This window comes from Carcharodon carcharias, chromosome 16, assembly GCF_017639515.1.
Source record: "Carcharodon carcharias isolate sCarCar2 chromosome 16, sCarCar2.pri, whole genome shotgun sequence".
Lineage (NCBI taxonomy): Eukaryota > Metazoa > Chordata > Chondrichthyes > Lamniformes > Lamnidae > Carcharodon > Carcharodon carcharias.
Window position 1 is genome coordinate 76,766,603 of NC_054482.1, and position 14,883 is coordinate 76,781,485.

At 39.4% G+C, this 14,883-nt stretch overlaps 1 protein-coding gene across 3 annotated transcripts; it reads right to left on the bottom strand.

Moving 5' to 3' along the window:
- Positions 1–233: 233 nt before the first annotated feature.
- LOC121289366 (tetraspanin-1) lies at positions 234–11,426 on the bottom strand. 3 transcript variants are annotated; one of them, XM_041208743.1, is made up of 8 exons: positions 11,280–11,426; positions 7,786–7,863; positions 4,680–4,886; positions 4,033–4,107; positions 3,326–3,424; positions 2,536–2,676; positions 2,368–2,451; positions 234–2,032 (listed from the first exon to the last, which is right to left on the bottom strand). In XM_041208743.1, the coding sequence occupies exons 2-8, from the start codon at positions 7,840–7,842 to the stop codon at positions 1,970–1,972; spliced, it is 726 nt and encodes a 241-aa protein (XP_041064677.1). In that variant the 5' UTR covers positions 7,843–7,863; positions 11,280–11,426; the 3' UTR covers positions 234–1,969. The 3 variants fall into 3 exon arrangements, with proteins under 3 accessions (XP_041064677.1, XP_041064679.1, XP_041064678.1); XM_041208745.1 differs by lacking the exon at positions 11,280–11,426 and adding an exon at positions 11,041–11,061; XM_041208744.1 differs by lacking the exon at positions 11,280–11,426 and adding an exon at positions 9,499–9,703.
- Between the last annotated feature and the right edge of the window lie 3,457 nt (positions 11,427–14,883).

Sequence of the window (14,883 nt, forward strand, 5' to 3'; positions counted from 1 at the left end):
CTAGGCTGGAAGATGGAGATAAACTTCAATTGTGTTCTATAATTGCTTGATTTGTATAAGCCATGAAGTTCCTGATCTACTGTTAAAATTACCTTAGATCTCTATTATAGAGGGTGAGACAGAACTGCTAAAATCCTCATTCCTTTCCAAGTGTCTACAATGATTAAGCTTTGAGAGAGTTTTGACCTTCAAGTGTCTATACAATTTGAACAACCAGCAACAAGCCTTTTGAGTTCAAATAAAGAGCATTATTTATTTAAACACCAAACCCAAAACCTAATACTACAGCACTCATTCACCCTTAAGTACGGTCAGAGAACAATGCACTTTACAGGTTAAGCAAAATGGTCTTGTGTAGATAACAATTTGGGATGTGCCCTCAGACAGGGTTATCTGACCTTTTGATTGGCCAGCACATTCCCTCAAAAATTAGGAATGTAACATTTCCAGTAATGTAGCTCCAGCTTCTCCCTACTAAAATCAGTTACTACTTAAACAGGCTAATCCAAACCAGACATCACTGACTATGTAATGAACCCAGAATGGCTCTAGCTATACACTGGTACCAAATACCAGAAATTAATTAAGCCAGTATACATTAAACTTCTAGTCAGCATCATGGACCAAAAAGGCATTTCCCTATTCATCTCTGCTGACATACCATCCTAGTTATGCAACCCATTTCTTGGGCCACTGGTAGCAGTTTGATGCAAGAATAGCATGTGTAGGCTATATAAAGAGTGAACCATGTGATTTCAAAGATGGCAGTCTTGAGGACTCAGCTATGCTCTTAACCCAGTGTGCCACTTTTGTAGTCAGTATACTGATAATTTGAACATCCAGAAAGCTTCAAGTCGGCTTGAACTCACAAACCACTATATTGTACCCTGTACCCATGATAAACTGGAATCTCTTGGGGAGTAAAAACTACTGACAAATATTAGGATATGTTGTATAAAGACAAAACATCAATCTGAGTCTAAGCCATGCCTAGCAATTCAAGAGCTCCCAGCAACATTTCAATTGATTTGATTGTATAGGTGACTGTTTTCACACTAGGAGAAGTGGGATAGGTAGAGGGAAAGATACAATCCAATCCCATCCAATCAATCCCATCCAAAACAATTTGAGAATGCTTTCTCCCCTCCAACCTTTTAGGCTTTACTTTGAGTTAAACATCTTAAATGAAATGCCATACTGATAATGTTAGACTTTATTTGCTTAAATTGGCAAGGATTTACCTATACAAATTCATTTCCATTTAAAAAAGTTTTATTGTAGCTATTCTAACTATAGCTTTGGTTAGAGATTACTAGTATTTGATGGCATATATACATAAAAGCATAATCCAGTTTAAAGCCTGCATTCCACAAAACTGTCTAGTTTAAATAGATGGCAAAAGACTCTCTCCTCAATTTAAAAAATTAAGAGACTTTACAACAGGACAGCTTTTGCCAAAAATTGCAAGTGCTGGTACCATGGTCAGTGCCATTTTGCTCTGAATGGAGATAACCTTTAATGCTGCAGCCAGTCAAAAAAAAAGACCAAACAGTTAAAGCATGGCAGCCATTACTCAATTTTTTTGCAAATCTTGTGAGCTGTAAAAGTGGAAGTCTTAAGGGAACATTCAATCATGTGTATATAAGGGGGTGGCAAGGTTAAAAATAGAATCTGTTGTCAGAGAAATTAAAGCCACAGTGTAATCAGCTCAAAGGATGTTGACTGGTTTGCCTGAAATTCTATTTCAATTCAGTAGCTTAATAACTGCTGAACAGAAGTTCTGAGTGCAAATTTAATATTTACATGTGTTACTGTTTTAAAAAAAAAGCATAAACTTTAAATGTCTGAAGACCATTCAACCTCAGGTATCAATGATGCATCATATGGCACTGTTTTCATGTGTATCTGAAGTTCCATTATTCTCCCAGACAAGTCCACTTAAAAGTTGCAAGTCTTGCTATGTTCACTTTCACACTTCATTCTTGCCATCAATCTTGCAGTACAAATACATGGAGACCACCATTGCAGCAACCTGGAAGAGATGTTTGTGTAACAGCTGAAATGATTGCATTTGTGATTTACAAAAATATTCCATTCCATCTCCCCTACCTCACCCCACAAATTGTAAAAGTGCAAAGGCAAGTTCTTTAGTGTTGATTTTAACTAAGGTGGGTTACTAATCTTACTTACTGATGTATATTTAGTCCTATAGGTGTGACTTAAAAAAAGCTAAATATTTTGATTTCCTGGAATGGAGTTTTACATTAGGCAAATTCAATAGAATAAATATCATTTATTCCATTATTGCAAGCCTTTGATTTACAAAATTGAAATTTTCTAAACAATTTTTAAGACAAAGCATCTTACCTCCAGTGCACAGATTCCTGCTGCAATCCCACCCACAATGTTAGCATTCTCTTTCAGAATGTCAAAAAGTTGACGAAAACATCCCTAAACAAGAATTTAAGTGAGTTACAGCAATACATTGAATTAATCATGGCCATGAAGTGAGCTATAGGAAAAGGAGAACTGTACCTGCACACGGCTTTTAATTGTTGCATTCTCATTACAGACACTTGTTGAATTGCAACAAAATTGTGGAAAGGTTTGGTTGTGTTTATTGAAGTAATAAGAATCACTAAAATCCGTGTAGTTGGTAAAGCCACAACACTTCAGCTATAATGACAAGAGGCAAGAGAAGAAAAAGTGATATTAAGTACCAGGGGTATAATTCCTACATTAGAGCTTTAGTTCTAGAGATACTTCCAAAGGACATAATTAGACATACAAGGAGAGGTTGAGAGATTAGAGCACATGTCAAAAGATGACCTGCATTCTCCAATGGTTTTCCAGCTTCTCACACATCATCCCATCTTTGATAACTTTAATGATGGCTACTGGCTACCTAAAGTTCTTCATCCCACCTTTAAAGGTGAATGAGCTCCAGCTTACATGTCTGCAATTCCAACTGCTCTTACAGACAAATACTTCCAGGGATCAAAGTATGCCTCTGCTGGCACTAGCTCAACATTTAGAAGTGCTTTTGTCCCAACACCCCACCTTTTTATATTCAGATCCCATCAAAACTTTCTAGAGTGTCTTAGCCACTGGAGTAATGTATTCCACAATCCAAGAGAGCGCTCTGGTTACAGTTGAAAATAAATCTCTAGTCAAGTTGAACAAGCAGCTATAGGCCAATTTGCAGAGAATAGGAACAGGAGGTCAGTCCCTCAAGCCTGCCGTCCACATAATAGCTGATCTAGAACAGTCAATTCAGGATAGGCTGCAGAGGCAGTGAGAACAAGTAATTTACAAAAATAATTACTTCACTCATTGTAGTATTCCAGATGCCAGTCACATCCTTTTGTCTTCCATAGTCATTCTTCAGTACTGGAACAACCCATGCACGAAGAACACTTTCTGCCTACAAAAGTAATGTGAAGCCTTTAAAATTTAGACTTGGCTGCAGTTCTCAGCTAAATAGAACTGAGAATGACAGTGAAAGATCAAGTCAAATACGTTCACTTAAAAATGTAGTTTGTAATGGGTAATTTTGAGTGCTGAATCTTCTGCTCTAGTCTGGGCCCTCATTTGGGGAAGCTCACCCAGAAGATCAAAATCAGAAACATTTTGCCATTACGTGCAGCAGGAATCAAGGGTGTAGATGGAATTTAGCAACCTGGTTAATTGAAGAAGTGACAAATAATTTATGCCTCATTAAAACTTGTATATAAAATGCAGATAGTTGTGCTTGTTAAATAGCTTAAGTATTATTCAGGATAAGTGTTCAGAAAATGTGGAGTTTCAGGCATGTGCCATCTATATCCCACTTCAACTGAAATCAGTTAATGACAGCTTCCAAATGTTAATTTTATTTCAGTTACAGAACATGAATGCATGCAAGTAGGAATAATTGGCAAGTGTTCAAGTAATTTGTTGGCTGAACTTTTGTAATGTAGTGGTACAAACAAAAGATGTATGCAAGTATTTTGCAAATTTCATGGTAGAATTGGATAAAAGGTTTATACTTACAAAGGAAGAATACACCAAAGCAACAACTGCGGCAGCAATCTCAGCAATAAAGATGATCAGAACAATGGTAAAGAACTAGAAAAATGAAAATATCAGTTCAGCTGAAAAAAATTTCATGTTCTAAATCACCTATTGTTAATATGTTAACTCTACAATTACCTACACAGCACAGGTCTGCATTGGTTAATAGGGTCATGCAGTGTTCTAAAATTAGATGCTGCCAAGAGTGGCCACAGATATTCAAGAGCTAAAAAAAGTGTTCAGTTGAAAATTTGAAATTGCTTTAACCATATTGCTCAGCTTTTAAACAAGCAACAGGAGTAGGCAATTTAGCATAGAGCCTGTTACACTAATCAGAGTTGTTAATTTGTAGCTCAAACATCATTTACCTAACAAGATCATTCTTGAAAGTTTCAATTGACCCAGCAGTCAGTCACTACCCTATGGAATCCTTATCACAATACATCTAGATTAAATTCAGAATAGAGGAAGTGATTTTTAAAAAGGGAAAATAACCCATTCAAAATTTCCTCCAATATTCAATTAGCTTTTAGCAATCCACTTACTAGCTCAATTTCTCTATCCAAAATGGATGACCTCACTGCCAGTCACAAAAACATGGTATTGGGATAGCGTTTTATACATACCAGTATTAGCAGACACTTGCTTTCCTTCTGTGCTCCACAGCATCCCAAAAATCCAAGGAGGACTAACACAGCACCAATTGCTATGCAGAAGTAACCAATATTGACAAATTGCATTGCTTGAGATGATACAGAACCAATGACTCGTACAAAAGAACTTCCATCCACACTAACCCATATTCCAACACCCAGAAGAGCTCCTCCAGCAAGCTGAAAAAAAATGAAGGCGACATTAATTAACTTTTGTTGGTGATCAGTCAACATATGCAAAAGTTAAAAATTAAGCTTAATCCAAGATAAGCAACTCAACATTATACAGCATGGACAAAAGAATCAGAGTGATCAGGCAATAGGCTGAATGGCCTCCTATGCTAGCTCAGCCATAAGCATCACAGCTAGTCCCACTCCCACCCCTGTAGCCCTGCAAATCTCTTCAGAATTAAATTTCCTTTTAAAAGCCCATCAAACCTGCCTTTGGTCACAAAAGTGCAGTCCAAGTCCTAACCACTCCTGCTTAGAATCAGTCAATACTTCAGTTGAGGCCAAACTAGTGCTGCATAAAACATTCATGACTTTCCTACCCTGTCCTCACCACACCCCCAGGCTTCTGCACTTTTGATATCCCTTTTATTCTTTGCCTCAGGAGGGCATAATTTCAGAATTTGTGGATGGCAGAAAGCTTGTGAATCAAGGGGAAATAGTGATAGCCTAGAGGCTATCAACACATGGCAGGTGAAATTTGTTCAGAACTGAAGCGATGCATTGTTGCTCATTGTTCCTATCAATTGTAAGGCCAAAAAAGTTAAAAATTTAAGGGATGATGTAACTAGGATTGGCAAGCTAGAATTGGAGAGGAAAGGCACAGTGGGAAATATTAAGTGATCAGAACTCAAGCAGAAATAAATCCATTAAAAAAGGACAAACTAGCCAATAATCTATATTTATCCCCAAAAGAATCTGGAGGGTTGTGGTTACCAGGCAAGATAGAGTCAATATGGTTTTATTAATGTATTTGACAAAGCTATCAGAGTTGAACTTGCCAGCCAACAGGTTCGATAAAAGTATGGATTTTCAAAGGCATTTGATAAGGTGCCAGACACTAGTTGCTACAAGATTAGGGCAATGCGTTGCTTTGATTAGGGTTGGTTATTTTGCCCATTAAACAGGCTAGTTTTGATCAAGATTGTAATAATGAGGTGCCACAAGGATCAGTACTGGGGCCTCAACTATAAATAGTTCAAGATATGACAACTCGAGGAGCTGAGGTGTAATCTATCCAAGTTCACTGGAAAGCAAGCTGCCAGGAGGATGTAAAAAGAGACTGATGATAGATTTGAGTACAATGTTATCTGAAATTCTAACCTTTGATGGTAATAGAGAAAAAAAATGGGAAATATAATATTTAGAGGGAGTTTGGTGGGGCCCTTGTACAGGGGTCAAAGTAAAGTATTAGGAAGGCAATGAAATACAAGGATAAAAGGGGTTATCCAATGGAGGATTAGAATGGAACAATTCTACAGGTAAAGAATTAATTATTGTCTCAGAACTATTGCCCTGGCAGTACCTAGAACTAGGTTCCTAGTCTCAGAGCAAGGGAGTCAGCCATTAGGGGCTGGCATGGAGAAATTGGATCTGGAGAATAGTGAACCTTTGAAATGGGTTTCTCCAGTGTAGTGGCACTTCTAAGGTGGAGATAGTTGATTTTTGGGAGGTTACCATGAAAATCAAGAAGAAAGGATTGAAGTAGAACATTGACATCATGGAAGATCAGACAACTCTAAGATATGGTCAAACAATTAGGAAAGTGAGGAACTCAAAAGCAAGAATGTGTTGCAGGTAGTATAAGGATTTTTATAACAGTGTACAAATAAAACAGGTAATGACAGAGATAAGGTACTTTCTCTCAAATACTGAGGAAGCAAAAGTTAGGCATGGCATTAGAAAATAAATAAGGTATTAAGTTTGGGGGGGGGGGGGTGGAAGAGATAATGTGTAAGCTAAAATACAAGATCCCTGGTTCTAGTGGATTGCACTTGTGCATCTTTAGTTGTGGGGGGGGGGTGGGGGGTGGTGAAAGAGGGGGAGAAGATAGTGGCATGAAATACATAAATGATTCATTAGAAAGTGAATAGTGCTTGGCGACTGAAGATAGCTATTTGAAAAAAGATAGGACTAAAAGCTAACACATTGACAAGAGTAGTTTAGTAGATATATGTTATTCCTCCCCTCCATAAAGGTCTTAAGGTTAGGGCAGGGAACAGGTGGAAGGACAGTAAGCTAGCTACAAAGCGTAACTACTTAGGCTAGGCTGGCAAAAGTGAGAATTGGTGTTCTTCAAGAATTAGTGTTGGGGCTATTTAATTTGCAGAAAGTTAGTTTTTCCACAAAATCAAAAGTTGCATGGGCACTAAATTGGGAGTTGTAGTTAAGAATGTGGCTAAATACAAGGGTATTTAAAGCATTGAATGAGTATAATGTTGTGGGTTTTGGTAGGAATCATAGAAAAATGCCTTTGGATAATGATCCCAAATAAGATTAAGAAGAATATAAAATATGATTAGTGATGAGTCAGTTTCTTGAGGGATAGAATTGTCATGCTTAAATTTGCAAGCCAGTGGTTGTGAACAGATTTAGGAGCCTTTAATTGAGTATTCAGAAAAGGTTTCATCTTGAGGGTTCCAAAAAGCTAGCTCAAAGTACAGGCAATAGTCATTAAAATTTAGGAGAAAATATGGTTTTACCTAGAGACTGGAATGCATTACCACAAGGAGGCAATTAGTCTCAGAAAACACAAAAAAGAGGAAGCAATTAGAGAGGGGAGAGTTTGGTTAAGGTGAAGAAGAAGGAGATATAGAGCGCAAATGCTGGCTTATGCCAGTTGGATCAAATGGCCAGTTTTCACTATACACCCAAAGCAAACTTCATGTTAAAGCAGATACAAATCAAATTTCATAATGATCAGTAGCAAGAGATTTATTGCATTCAAGCCAAATAAATTATGCAAGGGCTTAACACACCCAGCCACACAAAAAGTCAGCTTTTCCCAATATTATTAATGCTCAATAGTTGAAGGCAGAGCTCAACCAAGTTAACTGTACTGTGTACTTACAAAGATGAAGAGATTGAATAGGATCATCATAACTTTCACAAATGTAAAGCACCCCATTTTCACTTGGAAAGTGAAGACCTGCAATGACAGCAAAGTCAAATTTTAAACATTTGTTCACATTAGCCATAAGTGAAACCAACATGGATTATGCCATGGTGGCATTCCAAATCTGTTCAACCATCCAGAAAGATCAAGTGTCCTTTCAATTGCAGTATTTGGTGGTTACATTTCTAGGGTCTTTGTTTACAGAATGATGGTGTTCCTGTGAAGAGCTTCTGAAGATTTGGCCTACATTTCCTAGTTTAATGTCTCATACTGGAATGTGAAAGAATGCCTTTCAGATTTGAAGCTCAAGTTTTTAATACAAGGGATGAGGGTCAGTGGCCATAACGGAACTTGCAATGTTTTATAGGATCAGCATTTTTAGGTCTTGACTGAGGATGCATAACAGGTCCAGCTAATTTTGGACACAATTCCATCTTCAGTAAAAAATTATAAAGATTACCTAGATATTTGGCATCCATATTGTAAACTAAAGCATAAATTTTAGCTTCCTTTGTAAATATTTTTACCCAATTTTGTAGATATTGCTAACAGTCTCAGGCATTGTATGCCAGTTTGAACCATTTGTCCACAGGATATGGACAGTTTTTCTTCATTTTTCATGGGATGTCAGTGATTCTGGGTTGGGCCAGCATTTATTACCCATCCCCAATTGTCCTTGCTCAGAGGGAATTTAAGAGTCAACCACATTTCTGTGGGTCTGGAGTCACATGTAGGCCAGACCAGGCAAGGACAGTAGATTTCCTTCCCTAAAGGAAGGAAACACGTTAGTAAACCGAATGGAGTTTATGACAATCAATGGTTTCATGGTAGTTAGATTTTATTGAATTCAAATTTCACTATCTGCCATGGCGGGATTCAAACCCAGGTTCCTAGAGCGCTGACCTGGGTCTCTGGAAAACTAGTGACAATACCACTACCACCATAATTGCCCAAGAAGAGCTGCCTTCTTGAACCACTGCAATCCAAATGGTGTAGGTACATCAATAGTGCAGTTAAGGCCAGGATTTTGACCTAATAGTAGGAACAAATATAGTTCTGAGTGAGGTGTGGTGCAACTTGCAGGGAGTATTTACTGCCCTTATCCTAGGTGGTAGAGGTTGCAAGTTTGGAAGTTGCCTTAGTGAGTGACTACAGAGCATCTTGTATATAGTACACACTGCAGCCACTAGTGGTGCAGGGAGCAAATAGGTGCCAATCAAGCAGGCTGCTTTAGCCTGGATTGTGTTAATCTTCTTGTGTTGTTGGAGCTGCACTCATCCAGGCAAGTAGACTGTATTCCAAAACACTCCTGACTTGTAGATGGTGCATAGGTTTTGTGGAGTCAGATGGCAAGTTACTCACTGTAGAATTCCTAGCCTCTGACGTGCTCTTGTAGAGGCAGTATTTTTATGGCTAGTCCAATTCAGTTTCTGATCAATGGTAACCCCCAAGATCCCAAGATTTTTTTTTTTGGGGGGGGGGGGGGGGGGCAGGGGAAGGTTCAGTGAAGGTGTCAAGGGAGATGGTTGTATTCTCAGATAGTCATTGCCTGGAATGTGGTGCGAATGTCCCAGCCCAAATCCAAGATGTCGTCCAGGTCTTCCTGGGTAGGGAAAGTGCTTCCTTTCAGTATCCAAGTTGAGTGGTGCCAAACAAAAATATTCCCACCTCTGAATTTGTGGAGAGTTCATCAATGGCTGGACCCAAGAACTCTTGAGAACGAGATGATTGACCTCAAATCGTTGTGCTAGGTATGACTCCAATCATTTTCCTCCACCCCTCAAAATTCCTATTGATATTGGTTTTGCAAGGGCACTTTGATGTCACCCTCAGTCAAATGCTGCTGTCAAGGACAGTCATCTCATTTGAGATGCTGAAGTCTTATGGGAAAGCTAGTCCTCAAGCTTCAAGAAAAAAAAAAGTGTTGATAAGATTTAATTATCTTCAATTGAATTTGACAAATAGTCCGTTTGTTAACTATTGTAATGGTACATATTTAGTCCAAGGTCTGTTCAATGGAAAGCAGGATTTTCTTTAAGATTTTCTTCTCGAAACGTCAACTCTTTTCTTCTCCGCCGATGCTGCCAGACCTGCTGAGTTTTTCCAGGTAATTCTGTTTTTGTTTTGGATTTCCAGCATCCGCAGTTTTTTTGTTTTTTTTCCTTTAAGATTGACTTGTTTACATAAAGTCTTGCCGATTGATCCGATATTGGAAGCTGGAAACTCGTTCAACATTGAACTGTCTTATGATGCAAGTTCCTAGAATGGGAAGTTATTTAGCAGCTTTAGTTTCCGTTTCTCAGACGAGGCTCGGAATGCTTTTTTGCTCATCCTAGTTCGATACGTTTGAACGGCTGAAGTCCTTATACTAAATAAAAACAGCAAGTACTATATATCCAAGACATTATTAAAAAAACCTCTACCAAAAAATATCACGCGAATAAAACTTGCGGCGCGCTGAGGTGCTGCAAGACATGTCCTAGTGGTGGACGGGGAGGCCAGCGGCAGGTGGACGGGTCAAGCAGCTGCTTTGTTCCGGAACGCATCAAGCTTTAGGGGCTATCGGAGCGGAGTCTTATCCTTGACTTGGGCCTCTATACAGTTGGATTTACAACGTTTAATTTCTAAGATGAAGATAAACCAGCTCTTTATGGACGTGTTTGGCAAACTTGGAAAAGCCGAATTATTCCCGTATTTGCATACTTCGGTTGCCGACACCCCCTCCCTCAAGAGGTTAACTAAAGCAAATACAAATATTTGCATTAAAAAAAGGGCAAATGTGCAGAATGTAAGTAATGGCTGAAGTAGCCGTTTCGTGATGTGCAGAGCTCACCGCTTCATATTACAGCTTGTTTATAAAAAACACTGCAGCATTTGAGTAACGAATCTATTACTTCCACCCACCTCCCAATAAAGCGGAACAATCCCCTTCAATCGAGTTTGGAGAGCGGAGATACATATGCCCACCTTACGCAAAAAAAAAGCCCCATCTGGAACTCTTGCTTTTAAAATCAGAGCTCCACATTTCACCATTGGCATTAGTTCACTATATGGAGATATTGAGAACTAGTAGGATAAAAACTTCCAACCGGCGCTTCAGTCGAGGGAAGTTTCTTTAATTCGAAAGTGTTTTATAGTAACTTTTGAAAAAAAAATCTTGATCACAAGGTAATCCGCATTTAACAGGTTTTTTCTATGATTCCAGGCTACCTTTTGTATCACCGTGACGTGCAGTCGGAGGATTTCAAAGGTGTAGCTTGATTTTACACGGAAGATTATTTTATCTAAAACAAAGGACTAAGAAAGTTGTACTATGTAAAGTCAACATCTATGAACAATACTACGTACTTAAAAAAGTCAGATTTTCGGACTAAAACATAAGTTATGACGTTTTAGATTTCAATTACGAAAAATAAATTCATTTCTCAAACGGAGTTTATGGAACATACCCTTTTTAATCCAGGTACGGTTTAAGTAGATTTAGCCCACTTCGAGCAACTGTTTGTCCAAGGACAACAAATACCTCACCTGGTTACTACATGGCATTTAAAGGAAGCGTTTTTAAATCGTGATTTAATTGACATAATTTTTAACCAATTGCCCTCGTTAGCGGGTTGGGCCTTCTAGGAAAGACAGCTTCAATTTACATGCCAGACCAGGTGTCCACGCCCTCTTGTGACTAGGTGGACGTAAAAAAACCGAAAACTTAAATACTGACGTCGTATCACATCTTTTGTATGACTCATGGAAAATGTTCAAATATAGAATCAAATCGTCATAATGGGCCTTCTGATAATTAGTTCAGAGATCTGAAATTCTTCAGAGCGATTTGTTTTTCTTACAAGTACAAAATTACTATAAAACTCAAGCTACAATTCTCACCACTTATAAGAGCTTATCTTCCCTCTTACACTAAACTTAAATATGTACTCCTCCATTCACAAATGACATTGATAAAGTTCACCACTACCAAGTACAAAAGAAAACCCTCAAGAGGTTCCCCAGAATTTCTCACTTACATCATGCCTCAAAGAGTAGTTATCTTCCTTAACATGGTGCTTCCAGGGTCCTAATAGGTCAGCAATCTTCATGATTATAGTCTTCCCAACAGTTCCAAACACTTCCTACTCTAACTGTTCAATTATGTCAATTGTACTAGTTCATATAGCCCACAATCCTCTTTTTAAAAATGTGTTAATTGACATATTATCTGTTTCAGCTGGGTGTATGTTCACAACTACAAAGGGGGGGGGGGGGATATTCCTTATATGGTCAATAAAAATATGTACCAATAATGGAAAAAACTTTGGATGCTTAGCCTGTTCTTCCATCACAAAATCCATCAAACTTCTTGAATGACACCAGAGATTTTGGCTCCATTGGAACACTGTCAATCACCCTTTATATGAAAATTTCTTCACTGACATCATCCTAAACTTTCTTTTAACCAGTTTGTACCTATGTCCCCTTTTATACAGTCATAGGTTAACTGGAAGTAATTCCCAAGGTTAATGTTTTCTATAAATCTTTTCCCTAAAAGTCACACATTTTTCCATCTTTTCTTGTAACTCCAAGTCCCCTATTGATCAGCACTGAGCACCCAGTTTTCCTTGGGTCACCTGTCCTCTAAAGTATGAGCTAAAAGCAGCATTAATGGTATGCCTAAATAGGGCATTGCTTCCACATACCTCCAGCTATTCAGCTATGACAGGCATACCACCTACACACAGTATGCACAACTACTAGCATTCTTCCATCTCTTTTGAAGGACAAGGTGGTTCACAATAGAAGGGAGCAGGACAGATCTGATGGGGGACAGGCATGCCTATATCACCTGAGTCCTCTTGAGGTGATCATGTTCCACATCATGGAACCGACTGCAACTGTGTCCCTTGCATTTGCTGTCACTGAGAACACTGAGGATGATGTTTCTGCCTTATATGTCTTCCCAATTCCCACCTCACCCTCATTCCTGATATCTGGCATGATAAGCAAGCTGCTAACAGTGCAACTTTTTGCTTTCCATACTCCATCCCATTCCTTCACACCAACCTTCCCTTTATGATTTTCTGATTTCAGACACCCAGGAACTGCCACCTGCCCAGCCACAGCAGCTCCAAGAGGAACAGTGGGAGCAAAGGTGCAGCACCAATGAAGAAAAACCATCACTTGATCTGACACTCAGTCATCTGCCCAGATACTAGCATGGCATGTACCTTAGAGACAAGAATAGAGTTTGGATCAGCATATGGTGAGTCAATGGGCACGAGTGGGCTGCAGCCATTCCAGGGGCATGCACACTGAGATGCTCGGTGCATTGGCTGATCTGCCAGACAGTATCCTGTTATTGTGAAGGATTATGAAGGAGTCAGGCTCCAAGTTGGCAGAGGGCACTGCACAGAGTTTGCCCTCTCCACAGCCTCTCCTCCATCTCCCCGGCATGCTGCAGGCTCAGAGGCACCATGATCATCAGAGCTAAAAGCAGTATTGATGGTTTGCCTAAATAGGGCATTGTATAACTTCACCATGATGGCCTTGGACCTATAAGGGTGAGCTTTTCCTGAGTCTTTCCATTAGAAACACTAGGTTCTGAGTGCAAAGGTTAAGAAAAAGGGACAATGACCTAAATTATCCAGTCTCTGCCTTTACGTTATGGAGGATTGCTGGTGGGGTAAGGAAATATGACACATATCTGTAGAGGATGCAGGAATGCAAATGAGGCAGGGGGGGGCTGATGGGCTCCTGCTTATTTTTCCTGTTCATTAGATAGCTACACACCTTTTATTCTTTCATGGGATGTGGGTGTCACCAGCAAGGCCAGCATTTGTTGCCCATTCCTAATTTCCCTTGAACTGAGTGGCTTGCTAGGCTCTTTCAGAGGACAGTTAAGAGTCAACCACATTGTTTTGGTCTTGAGTCACATATAGGCCAGACCTGCAATCTTCATGATTATAGTATTCAACAGCTCCAAACACTTCCTACTGTAACTGTTCAATTATGTCTATTTGTACTAATTCATATAGCCCACAATTAATATTTTTCAAAGTAAGGCTGGCAGATTTCCTTCCTGAAAGGGCCTCAGTGAACCACATGGGTTTTACAGCAATCAATAATACATTCAGGGTTATTATTACTGAGACCACTTCCAATTCCAGATTTATTAAGTGCATTTAAATTTCACCAGCTGCTGTGATGGGAGTGGAACTCATGTCAACAGGGTATTAGCCTGGGCCCACTAATTTACTAGGCCAGTGACATTATCACTATGCCACCATCTACCCCTAATAGCTGAGGAGTACAGCACTGTGGCCTGCCCCTATATTCCTGCTGACTGAACAATCTGTGGTGGGGTCATGGAGTCCCAGGGCAGGGTGAAGACTCCAAAGTAGGACACTTAGAACATTTCCCCAGCTCAAATCTACAGATGAAATCAGGATCTTCTGGTGATGGTGGTCGGAGCCTCCTAATATCCCAATGTGACACACAGTTGCAGGCAGAATCTTGCACCTTCACCTAATTTTCCTTTCCTCTTCTTTAGCAGTTGGAACCTGTAAGAATGCCTATATCTTTGACATGTAAAGGACCCATTGCATGAAATCCTGGTGCTTGAGAAGTTCCTTGCGTTTTGGGTGCACTTCACCTGTCTAGCAGGATAGATGAGGTAGGATAATCCACCAATTTAGCTCAATATTTGTTTTATTGTTGCTCCACAATGACTGGACACAATCAGAGTAACATTTCCCATCACTTTCAGCTGACTTTCGGCCTCTTCACTTAGTAGGGCGACACCATTCATTAAGTTTCTCCCCATATGCAATATCATCTATAACACCAGAATTTTCCATTCCTGTTGGTGCCAGGCAACATGGCAGGTGTGAGCGCACAATATGGCAGGAAGGACAAAATTGGTTTAATGACGTGAAACAAGTTTGTGAGCGTCCGCTCCAACCATCAATGGTGGGCTGTGTTTCCCGCTGCCGCACATTGGGAACATCATTTTAATACATCTGTACATGATTATAATTCCTGTCCACCAGAATCATCCCCCCATGC